The sequence below is a fragment of the Herpailurus yagouaroundi genome, unplaced genomic scaffold (genome assembly GCF_014898765.1).
Source record: "Herpailurus yagouaroundi ecotype Mexico unplaced genomic scaffold, PumYag 29, whole genome shotgun sequence".
Classification (NCBI taxonomy): Eukaryota; Metazoa; Chordata; class Mammalia; order Carnivora; family Felidae; genus Herpailurus; species Herpailurus yagouaroundi.
In genome coordinates this window covers 121622947-121635529 of record NW_024412377.1, presented here as the reverse complement: position 1 = coordinate 121635529, position 12583 = coordinate 121622947, and the positions used below count along the sequence as shown (strand labels likewise).

At 45.2% G+C, this 12583-nt stretch overlaps 1 protein-coding gene across 4 annotated transcripts in view; it reads left to right on the top strand.

The window, feature by feature from the left end:
* The window catches only part of ARHGAP26 (Rho GTPase activating protein 26), a 427067-nt gene that overhangs the window by 67436 nt on the left and 347048 nt on the right, over positions 1–12583 (top strand). For 2 of the 4 annotated variants that reach the window (XM_040453975.1, XM_040453956.1), the window contains exon 1: positions 9685–9858. The exons of the other annotated variants lie outside the window; for them this stretch is intronic. In XM_040453975.1, the coding sequence (XP_040309909.1) occupies positions 9690–9858 (169 nt within the window). In that variant the 5' untranslated portion in view covers positions 9685–9689. Of the gene's footprint in view, positions 1–9684; positions 9859–12583 lie in introns of those variants that run through there. 4 annotated transcript variants of the gene reach the window in all.

Here is a 12583-nt window from a genome sequence, read left to right as displayed (position 1 = left end):
TCTTAGGTAGTAAGTCTGAAATAATTGATTGGTTTCCCTTGGCATCAGTGGCTGTTTTGACCCATTTTGAGGTCGTTTGTTTTCCAAGGAGAAGCAGTCCCTGGGTTACTCAGAGTGGGGACTGGAAGAGAACTTCATTCAGGGTGGCCCGGTCTTCTGTCTCTTCACCTGGTTCAGAGAGGTTTGAAACTGTACAGCTAGGAACACACCTTCTCAGCTCATTTGCCAACTCAGAAAACCTTTGGGTCAGATAGCATGTCAGGCTCTTACATACATTAGTTCATCTATTTTTTTTTTTAAAGTTTATTTTTCGGGAGAGAGAAAGAGCATGTGAGCAGCAGAGTGGGGGTGGCAGAGGGAGAGCGTGAGAGAGAACCTTAAGCAGGTTCCACACCCAGTGCAGAGCCCAGGGCTGGGCTCTATCCCATGACCGTGAGATCATGACAAACTGAAATCAAGAGTCAGACGCTCAGCTGACTGAGCCACCCAGGTGCCCCCGTTGGTGTAGTTTTAAAAATGGGTCTGCAGTGTCAGTATTATTGTCGCCATTTGACAGATGGGAAGCTTCAAGGACAATTCTATAACTTTGCCCAGGTCAGATGGGAAGGATCCCAGTGTGGTGCTGGGATCACAGCTCCAGATTTTCTGATTTCAGATCCTATGCTTTTCCCTGTGTGATTCCCCCGTGCCACATGTCCTTCACGTACCTTTTAAATCCCCCACACGACAAATCTGGAAATCAAAACAGTTTTTGTATAAAATCCATGATCTGGAGCTTGCTGTGGTTACTGTTCACTCTCGTCCTCCTTGTCGTCTTTCCACTTTGCCTCAGAGTCCCTGAGATGAAGTAATGAAGTTTGGAGTCAAGCGGGCCTGGGATTAGGTTCCCATTAAGTTACTTGGCAAGAGCAAACAAAAGAGTCGACGTCATGAGAAACTTTCCCATTGTATCTCTAAGCTCAGTGGAGGATACTCTGTCGGAAAGTTCTGTTCTTCCCCTGAGAGGAATTAAGAAAGGGAGGAAAGATCTTGGCAAAATTCTGTGTTTTCACCCTCTCCCCTTCGACCAACCTCAGTGCTTTGTGTTCACTTCTCTGCTTTCCTCCTCTACCACCTACCTTGTAGATTTTCATGCTTTAGGACGTGATGCTGTTAAGGTATCCTGCTCCCTGGTGTTTTCGCTTGAGCTTCACTTGAGGGATAAGGAGACCCACTTCTTAGGTTTGCAATGCCCAGTCATGCCCACATTTCTCCCCTTGGCCCCGTTCTTGCCCCTCGGTGCTTTGCGGACCAGAAGAGCATAGGCTTGAGCGTTCATTACCTCTTAACTCTCACTTGAACAAAAGCAAAGAGATGCAAAGAAAGTGAATTTTGTAGTGAGGTGGGCAAAGGCATGATGGTGTCAGAACCATTGGGTCAGGGTAAGTCTGGAATAGAATGAAAGCTCTTGTAGTGTTGGCTGTATCACCTCAGTCAGATTATTGGACCTTTTAGAGGTGGGTTTTGTTTTTTTGTTTTTTGTTTGTTTGTTTTTTTTTTTTGTCTTACATATACTTCCAGATCCTTGCAACTTTTAGAAATAATTAAATGAACTAAGCATCCCAGACAGTGTCTGGCACATAGTGGGGACTTAATAAATGATAGCTTTTAGTTCAGCTGCTACAAATGCACAAAAAATGGTGGTCTGAGGGACTTGGGTCTAGTACTTACCCTGTAGGATCAATTTTGGAAAAGGAGGCACCTTTGGGATTAGTCCGGAACTTTGCTTTTAGAGATGAAGAAACTGAAACCCTGTCACCGTGTCAAAGCTGTAGAACTAATGTGGGGCAAAGCTGAAACTAGAACCCAGAACCTCTCTTAGGTTATGCTCTTTCTGTGGCATCATGACTGATTCAGTCCAGATATTTACACCAGCATCTCCAGCACGGGGGTTGATGGAATGACCTGTGAAAGGGTGGAGATGTTAAGAAAGCAGTTCTTTGGACCCTATCCCAGACTATTAAATCAAAATCTCTGGAGGTGTAGCCATGGGTCTTCATTTTAACAGACAGCTCAGATGATTCTTTAGCATCTTAGAAGTGTACATTTGTAGGCGTTTGAAATGAGTTTTTAGAAGTGAGTTTGAGCCTTGTTGCTCTTGACCTACGAGTTGATATTCATAGAGTTACCCTACAGGCATTATGGTCACTCTCATGGTAGCAAATCGTAATCTAATGATACTAGAACTCAAGATGTTCATGGTACCTACCACTTAAGGAATTCCTGTTGTGTGCCAGGAATGGTCTGAGCGCCTTCAGGCACTTACAACAGTGCTTGGTGTATGGTAAGCCCTTTATAAGTGTTCGTTGCCATCACCTCAATTTGCATAATGCCTCTTTGAGAGTTGTTATTGTCTGTTTCACAGATGTAATGAACCACTGTACAGAGAGGTCAGATAATTTGCCCAAGATCACACAGTCAGCAGATGGCAGAACTGGTTTTTGAATCTCATGTGTGTCTGATACTGAAACCCATGTGGGATAGTAGATACATACCTGTGAAATATTTTTGCACTAGATACTAAAATTGAAGGGATTTTTTTTCGTTATAAGAATATCTCTCTGGGTTTCGTTGGTAAAGTCTGCTGAGACAGACCCAAGAGAGACCTCACACAGGTAAATAATCCCTATTCTGGCTTATTCAAAACAAAAAAGTTCTAGAGTGAGGGTTTCCTGAGAATGGAAGAGCTGGTTAAAAGAATTTGTTCGTCAGGGACTGCCCTCATTTTTTGAGTCTCTCTTGGTGCCAAAGATAGGGATGGTGAAAGGAGAGGGTGGCAGCTGGTCAAAGAGCCAAACTCTGCTTCTAAAGTTCAAAGAGCTCCAAGGCCAGAGAACTTGGAAAAGTTTGTGCCGTCTGTGGTTTTGTATCTTTTCTGCTTGCTTTATGACATGAGTTGACCTGGAGATTGTGGGTTTTGTTGCACTGAACCCTCTAGCTGCACATGGAATGAGTCCCCTTCTAGTAGGATGTGGCTGAACTGCAGGTGAAGGCCTATTATTACTGATGTTGTATGCCGCACCAGCTACCGTGCCTCCAAAACAACTCCAAACTCGATGGTTTCCAAATCATACTGATGTTACTGGCGAATCTCATTGTGGGCAGGGCTCATCAGGGACAGCCTGTTTCTGCCCCACATGGCATTGGGATGACTTCAGGCTGGGGGCTGGGATCGGCTAAATCCCTGCTCACTCACCTGTCTGGCCTCTGGGCTCAGAGGACTAAAACAGCTGTGGATGGGAGCAGCTGGTCATCCCTTTAGTTGGTCTCTCTGTGTGGTGTCTCCAGCATGGTGGCTTTGCCTCCATTAGGTGGCTCTGGGCTCCAGAGTCCTTTGTCCATGGGTGGGTGGCACACTATAGAGAGATGCCATAGTGCTTCTAATGACCCAGTTCTGAAGGCCTGCATTATTACTTCTGCCATTTTCTTTTGGTTGAGGTTGTTGCAGTGGCCCACCAGGTTTAAGGAGAGGGGAGCATGGGCCCCACTGCTTCATAGAGGAGTGTCTATGTCTCATTCATTGTAGGAATAACACGTGGGATGGGTTGTATTGGTGTCACCATCCTTGGAAAATAGAATCTGCCATAGAAGTGTTGACTCTACTTTGCTAAATAGGCTATTTCAGGGCCTGGGTAGTTTATTGAGTCCCTTTATTCTCATACTTAGCATGATTTATGAATTTTCAGATGTCCGAAAGGCTAACAGTTTTTGGGTGGAACCTGAACTGAGTTTATGCAGAGCCATGTACATATATATATATATATATATATATATATATATATATATATATGCTGGGGAGGGGCTGGCAAAGCCTTACCTCATCATGGAGGAATAATCCTTAGATTATTTTTTCTTTCACAAGGGAACACATTTCTTTGTCCACAAATCTAGCCAACTTTGCAAAGCGCTTAGTTACTGTAAGTTCTTTTGACATTTGTTTAATGGAGTCTAAAATGTTTAAGGAGCTTATGAACAAGACGTACAAGGTTTTTCTCGTACATAAAACTTAGATTCTTGCAGAAAAGGGAGACCGTACACAAGTCAGTGGATAAGACTTTCAAATAGTTATAAGGTTCCTAGGTAAACAAATGGGAGAGCCCAGGATAAATGATAGTTGCATTAGTGTTATATGGTCAGAATCTGAGTTAGTTGGCCAAAAGAGTCATCAGAAGATACTTCTGAGAAGTTTCACTTAGCCCTCTTCCCCTGGGGCTCCATGTATGTATCGCATTCATAAGTGGAGATGAAATTGTCAAGGAATGGCTAATGTAAGCATGGGCTTGCTGACAAAATCCTAGAATAATAGTTGGATTAGCCACACCTTCAATATCTACTTTACCAATTTTATTTCTCTCCCCCTCCAAAGGAAGGTTCAATAGAGGTAATTTAGGAACATAAAAAGAAGTATTACTTTCACATAGTAAACGCATGTAATTCATTCATTTTCCCTGAGACTGAAAGTGTGAAAAGATTAAAAAAAAAGATTTTATAAGTTTATGAAAACTGGGTCAGTAACAGGTTATTTAGGGAAGGCAGTAATGTTAGGATATGTTTCTTACCACTTAAGAATCTATAAGGGCCTCTACGTGATTTTCCTTTCACCATCTTATCCCATCCATTTCGATAAACAGTAATTGTCTGCCTTGTTTGGTCAGCTCCTTGGGGCTGAGGATAAACAGTAATCACGGTCCCTGTGTTCAGGGAGGGAGACATAAAAGAAACAATGAGACAAAATAGGTCATAAAAATAACCAGGAAAGAAACAAATCATAGATGATAGGGAGGGACTGACTTCAGGTGAGGTGTCCCAGAAGGTCTCTGAGGAGGTGAATACGGGGGTCAGTTGTTGTGGTGCTCAGCCAGCAGCCCACACTGGAAGGTGTATTGGCCCAAATCCAGGATATCAGTACTACCATGTCTCAACTGTAATTGAGAAACGCTTGGATGGGAGCTGTTGGACGCTGTGCTCCCTGCAGTGTATTAAGTCCTTGTATCCTTGAAGGCTAATAAGAACCTTTGCCCTAGCTGGAGTCGTCCAGGGTCACTAGTGACACTGAGTGAGTGTACTTCTGCGGAGCTCCTCCTATTCTGAGCTGGTCTGATGGAGCCGGTAGATTTGTTGGCTCTACCTGAAGCTTATCCCATGAGTGCTAGTGAGCAAGAGGTGTCAAAAGCCTGACCTCATCTTGGCTTCGTATTTTTGTTGGAGAGTAGTTGCTAAGTGACAGATCACTGTGGCTGGAGCAAAGGAGGTGGCCAATGGAAAAGGGTGGAGACAAGTGGAGAGTAGTGTAGTGTGAGTCCTGTTAAAAGAAGACTTCTAGGAACAAAAATCCAGAAAGAGAGAGAGATGGAGGGCAGAGGGAGGGAGGGAGGGAGAGAGAGAGATTCCAGAGGGAGGTCCTATTGCAAAATTTCCCACATTCATTGTGTTTACCTCTCCCCACTTCCCTTGTGATCTCTGCTCTTGGTTTTGGAGTTCATCGACTATCTGGCTTGGTCAGAGCCCCTCAAGCCTGGTGGTAATTACTGGAGTAAGGTGGCCTGGTGTGTGAGAGTGCATTTACCCTTGTAGAACACTGTACAACTCTTCAGGGGGGAAGAGCCTTTAAATGGGAACATTTGGTTCAGATTATTTTGATTTGTGTTAACCGGTTGGTTCCAAAGTCATGACTTATTTTAGGAAATCTAATGGAGAACACTTGTAGGGTGTTAGGGGTTTGCTTTTTTTTTCAAGTGCTATTTCTTCTGTATTCTTCTGTGGTCACCTTTCCTTGTTCTACAGATAATCCACTGATATTTTCAGAACTTTATTGTCTTCTGAGAAGTCATCTTTCCTTGAAAATGTTTTGAACACAGGAGTGTGGAATGTTCTGGGCCTGTGAGTATGTAAGACAGAAGGTTTGTGGTCATTTCCCCCTTTCCCTTAATGTTAATATTCTCACCTTTGTCATGTGTATTTCTTTCTTTTTTTTTTTTTAATGTTTATTTATTTTTCGAGAGAAAGATTGACAGAGTGTGAGCAGGGGAAGGGCAGAGAGAGAGAGAGGAAGACAGACTCTGAAGCAGGCTCCAGGCTCTGACCTGTAAGTACAGAGCCCGATGTGGAGCTCAAACCCATGAACTGTGAGATCATGACCTGAGCAGAAGTCGGATGATTAACCAACCGGCATGTGTTGCTATGACAGGCGCCTCTGTCATGTGTATTTCTGATTACATGTGACCTTCATGGGCTAATGGAGTTTATCTTGGGTTCAGTACTCCACATAAGAAGTCTTTTGGATTAGGATAGATTGAAATAAATTAGTTCATATGTTTCCGGAAGGATGAGTAGAAAAAAGTGTCTCGGTACCCCATGGGTGGAACCCAGTATTTTTTTCTGGAAACAAATAGTAGTTAAGCGAATGGTATTTAGAAATCTTTGTCACTTACCAGCCCTCTGACCTTGAATGGGCTGCTTTAACCTTTCCAAGGCCAATTTCCCGTCTGTAAAATAAGGTGGCACTTCAAAATTTCATTTTGAGGGTTAGATGACATACTATATGGAAAGGGCTAAGCGCTTAGTAAAATTTAATACATAAAACAACTGTTAACAGTAACAGGTGCCATTTGTGTGTGAAGACTTGACAGATGGTATATTCTAGCTGTGAAGAGTGGGACTAAGTCATGACAATTACCTTCCTTGAAGAATCCTATCAGTTAGATGAATTTCTTGTAGGGATAAAGAAGCTTTGAGTCAAAAGTCACCCAAACCTTTGTTCTCCCAAACCCTGGTCTTCCAAAACCCTAGTATGGAAATCTCTTGTCTTCTGAGGCTCAGAGGTAAACCTTCCCACCTTGATAACTTCTTAAACTTATTTTTTTTTCTTTTGTTATGTTTTTGTTTTCCTGCATCTGGAGAAGCTTGCCACGAATATTCCCTATCTCCTGTAACCACCCTGGAGGCTTCCAAGACCTCTCGGCACCTTGGATGACGTCGGATAGTTGGCTTTGGAACCCAGGCTTGTTCCCAAGTCTTGCTGGCTGCTGCTGCTGGTTTCCTGAGCTTGCAGCTGGGGGAAGAGTGATAGCTCCTGGGAGCCAGATCGAGGCCTTTCTCTCACCAGCATCTGAGTAGAGTTCAGGATGCAGGGTGATGGGCTCATTGAAGCAAACAACGTGGAGTTCATCAGCATAAAGATGGCACCTTAGATTGCTAGGACATGCTGTTTCATCAGATTGCAGTAATTAAAATGATGTCTGCCATTCACTGAATGGTTTGCTACATGCCAGGCATGCATGGAGCAGTAATGTATAATCTGCATTTTTCCAGCAAGGAAATGGAGGCCTTTGGTACTGATAGAACACACTCCACGCTGTCTGTATACTCCTTACAACTTCTTGATTTTTCCTAATATCTAGAAAATTTCTTAGTATCAGTGTGTGAAGACATGGGGCAAGATGGGTACAGTGGAAAGATGGTTGAACTCTAAGATGATAGATAACCAGTTTCTCCCCCAAGCTTGGCTGGGAGAAGGTGACACTCATGTGGTGATTCGGATCCTAAGCTCTGGTCTCAGACAGATGTTCTCAGGATTGAGTCCTGGCTCTGCCATTTGCTGATTAAGGGGCCTTGGTAAGTGGCGGCCTCCTCTAGGCCTCGTTTCCTCATCTGGGATTGATGATCGTTCTTCCACCGTTGTAGGGACTAAATAGTACAGCACATGGTAAAGCACCTGGTAGGTGTTGGTACATTTGAGATAAAAATTAGAGATTGTTTTATGTTATTCTTTTTCAGAGATTCTTGTTTTCTCTTAATGAGTGGGTGGTTTTAAAGCCCTTCTGCCGGGGCCCCCGCCCCCACTTTGAGGGGAGTGTCACAGACCTTGTTGAGAATTCTGATGAATGTTTTGGACTTTCTCCCAAGAAAATGCGTGTTTATCCAAATCACACTCATTTTCGCAGGGTTCAGGACCTTCCAAAGCCTCTTGTCTGTGACCTCCTGAAGGTGACCGTTTCAACGATTGTAGCCTCCTTTCCACAGAGATGCCTGCTGACCCTTGACCCAGGCCAGGCCATGTAGAAAAGCCTTTCCATGAGGCCTACAGTGACCGTGCTTCGTGCTTCTCTGCTCCATTCACTAACAAGCAGCCTCCTGATGTTTTGACCCTGGCGTTGCTGCCCAGAACAAGCACCAACAGTGTCCTTCAGAAGCTGCAGCTCTTGAGGGAGCTGCCAGAGGAGCATGGAAAATCCGTCTTTGTCTTCCTTGGCTGGGTTATTTCAGAGATGAGAGAAGGGCGAAGCGGGAGGGAGCTGCAGCCTCGGGTATCCCAGGAATAACAGAGCTCCTGTGTCCTGTGGCCTGCTCTGTGCCAGCAACTGTGGTAGGTGCTTTGCAGTCCTCTTTTCCAGTCCTTTAAGAACTCTACCAGGTGGATGCTGTTACGAATCCCACTTTACAGACGAGGAAACTGAGGCTGAGAGAAGTTAGGCAAGTGGATGAGATGGGAGTCTTGTCCAGTCTGTGTCAGTCACGAGCTTCTCTGTGCCATGTTGCTTCGGAGACTGGAGTTGGCCTCTGGAGGGAAGGGTAACTTCTCACCCTTTGCTGTTGATAAAGGAAATGCTTTTCCTCCATCTGTGGATGCTGGCTTTGTTTTGTGCTCTAGGTGGCCTTTTCAGTGCCCAACTGCAGACATGTATTTTTAGAAAAGGAAGAGACTTCTGGTTGTACTGTTTACATCCAGGGACATTTCAGTCTGAGTACTAAAACAAGCTAAAGCAACCGAGTGTCAGCCCTGGTGGACGTCCCCTTGCTGGTGGCTCCATCTTTTGGCTGGCCATGTCGGCCTCCCGTCTCTTGTCTTGATAGCCTCGTCTGAGTGCTGAGTCTGCATAGGGATCTGTTGCTGCCCCTCCCTCACTCAGCTCCCCCGTCTGGGCTTGCCACCAGCACAGCTCTTGGCCTGTTGGCAGCTGGTGAGGCGACATCCTTTTCTTCTGTTTCCCTGTTTGCATTTCCCCCCTTTTGCCTCCCTACACCCACCCCACCCACAAAGCTTTTCCCCCCGCCTCTAAGACCAACTGCATTCCGAGATGTTGCTGTCAAAGAGCTGTAGCTTGGGTGCCAAGTGAAATTGGCCACCTCAGGCATCCAGGTAGAAAACTGAGCACTGGCTGCTTGGAGTTCATGTAGGGCCCTCTGCGTCCCCATTACCTGCCCACGTTTACAGCTGACACATACCCAGTGCTCCTTGCATGCCCGACACTGGTTCCATGGATTATCTGTTTGCTCTTCCCACTAGCAGTTTAAAGGTTGTTCTGGTATTAACTGATTTTCCAGGTGGGAATACTGAGGCTTGGATGAGCCCGGGATCTGCCCACAGTCACATGGCTGAGGTAGTGCCTGCACTTGGGTGGGAGCTTGGGTGCATGTGTGAAGCCAGGACACGTCGGCACTGGGGAGAGTGCCCATCTTCATGCTTCCAGGAGGTTGTCCTTTGGTGGTGTGGCACGGGCGGGCCAGAATGTCAGGTCCTTTGGAGGATTAGTCTCTTTGACCTTCTTCTGCTCTGACAAAGAGGATTTGGATGGGATTGCCTTGGGGGGTGGGGTGGGGTGGGGATTTTGTCCTAGGGAGGGCTGCATAACTGGGCTTGCCACTATGGGATGTGCATTGTCTTCCTCACTCATTTGCAACTTCGGTTCTCACTTCCCCACCTCTTCCCCTTTGTACCCTGCCTGGAGACTGCATGGTTGGAAAGACTGGAGGGAGAAGAGGAGGCCACATTTTATGCTGTCCTGCACGATCCTGTGTATAGGATGTTAAGCAACACTCGTAAGACACTTCCTTCTCTCATTATGGTAGTTTAACAGATGTCCTTCATTCTTTTTGATTCATTAATTCCTTCATTATCTGTTGATTAGTATGATTAAAGCATACACATATGTCAGTAGCTCTCCCTTAAAGGAGGTTGCCATGGGGACAGAAAGACGCAGAGCCAGCCAATATGCTAGGGATTTCGCATATATTATCTCAGAACAACCCCGTGAGGTAGATAGGACCCTGAAGAAAGTGGGGCAGTAGGGACTAGTGACTGAGATGAGGCCCGGATGCGGGACTGCTAGAGGGAGAATCTCTGCTTTTTTGTTTGCTGTCTATGGACCTGGAACAAATTACTTGACCTCTCTGACCTTTTGTTGTGCTCATCGGTGAAGTGGGGATAATAGTGCCTGCTTGCTTCATAAGATTTTGAGGAACAAATGAGACAGCGTTCTTCAGTTTCATAGCATTCCTCTGGTGGATAGGAAGGCCTCAGTAAAACGTGGCTGTTTTCCTCCTTATTATTGCTAATCTCCTCTCCTTGTTTTAAATTTAAAAAAAAAAAATGTACGTTTTTGAGAGAGAGACAGACAGCGTGAGCACAGGAGGGGCAGAGAAAGAGGGAGACACAGAATTTGAAGCAGGCTCCATCCAGGCTCTCAGCTGTCAGCACAGAGCCAGATGCGGGGCTTGAACTCAAGAACCATGAGATCATGACCTGAGCTGAAGTCGGGTACTCAACTGACTGAGCCACCCAGGCACCCCTTTCCTTGTTTTAAAGGTAAGGAAACCCAGCCTTGGGGAGGCTGTCCAAACCCAGGTCACGGTGGATACAGCAAAGGACGGTAATGTTTTAACTGCTGTTACATGGCACAGAATGTCATAAAGAGGTCCAAGGGAGGGATGTGGCACCTGCTTTGTGTGGGTAGAGGGAGGTGCTGCAGGCAGACTGGCATGGACTTGAGGAAGACTTCATGGAGGAGGTGGCATTGGAAAGTTTGGCCCATCTGGACAAGTGGAGATGGGCAAGCTGAACATGGTTGGTGGAGGGAACAGCAAGGACAAATGCTCAGCACTGAGAATTGGGTGGTGTGCGAGTTCAGCAACCATTTGATTCAGAGCAGAAGGAACAGGACTGTGTAAGCCCCAGGAGGGTGGGGCTGGGCTGGGTTTATTCTGACCTATGGTAGGGCCTGCACCTGGGAGGGGCTTCTGGTAAAGTTGTTCAGCCCAACTGAATGTCAGTGTCTGGAGGTGGGACAGCTTTAATTGGTGAAGGGGAGTGACTTGGGAGAGAAAAATATTGAACTTCAGTTGGAGAAGGGATTTCTGCTTGAAGTGAGGCCTGGGATTATTTATGCTGTGAAACATTGACTTCAGCCACCATACTTAAACTGTAAGTTCTTCTAGACACTAGATTTGATTTTACCTCGACTGTGAATCAGCTACTCCTTGAGCTGTTGGTCAGCATTCTGATGGTAACAGTGGCGATCTCTCTCCATGGGGTCTTGTAAATTTGAGACGTCAGAACAAAGTTAAACAGCTTTGAACAAAGTTTGTTCAGCTTGAACAAAGTTAAAGCTTGTTGGAAGTAAATATCATGGGTGGCCTTGTGGTTTTCCCAATTATGCTTCCCGTCTTTACCCTCTCTGTATTTTTCTGTATTGTCTGTGATCACACCTTCACTATAGGCAGCTCTCAGGCCTTGGCTCACCAGTAAAAGACAAATGCTTCTCATTTGATGTAACGTTTTTGGTAGAGAGCAATTGTGTGTAAATCTTTCTTTAGAGGGTGTACATGCTGCCCAGGTGTAACAAGCCTGCCTACAATAAATTCTTTTGGGCAGAAAATTACTTTAGATTTGAACATCTGAGTCCTAACCTAAGGTTCTTTGCCTGATTTCCTTGCGTTTAGTTTTTCTAGAGCAGGATACAAGACTCAAAACTCTTTAGAAGAGGGACCTGCTCCCTCAGCATTGGTAGTCCAGGCATGGCTTATAGGAATGAACCAAAGGACTTCTGATTCATGGGTCATGCAGTTTGTCTTGAGTTCCTGTTTTGTTTCCAGGCCTTTGCCCTAAATTCTTTATAAACTGGAGGTAGTGATCTAGTTGATCTCTGACTATCTCTGCCGTGGTGTTTATCAGTTCCATGACAGTTCCATCCCAACCTCCAACTTGACCTGGAAAAAAAAAAAAAAGGTTTTATCATCATGTTTTCTGAGCCACAAACTACAGCTTAAAAGGGGGCAAACGGATGGGAATAGAGGTCTGCAGTTTTAGAAAATAAGTTTTTAAAGATTCAAACCATTGAGAAGATAGGGTAATTTTCACCTTAACTAAAGCAATTCAAGTAGGTTTTCATGGTGAGGTAGGTTGGGCTTTGTCATCGCTCTAGTATTCCTCACCGTTGAGTGACACAGGCTACCATACTAAACACACACACACACACACACACACACACACACACACACAGCCAAAACCAATAATGAAAACCACAGGACTTGAGAACAGATGGAGTAGTGGCAGTTGCACTTTTTGTCTCTCTCCTCCCAAAGCACTCACGTGTGCATTGGCTTGTCTTCCACAAAGATGAAGGATGCTTGGGAAGGTGTGTGTCCATAGTCAAATATTACCTACCCTGTGGTTTTTGAATATCCTGTACTATGTGGGTGGAGAGAAAAAGGAACTGTCCCTGTAACTAATACAGTCAGTTACTCAGTAGAGCAAGCAGTCCCCCTC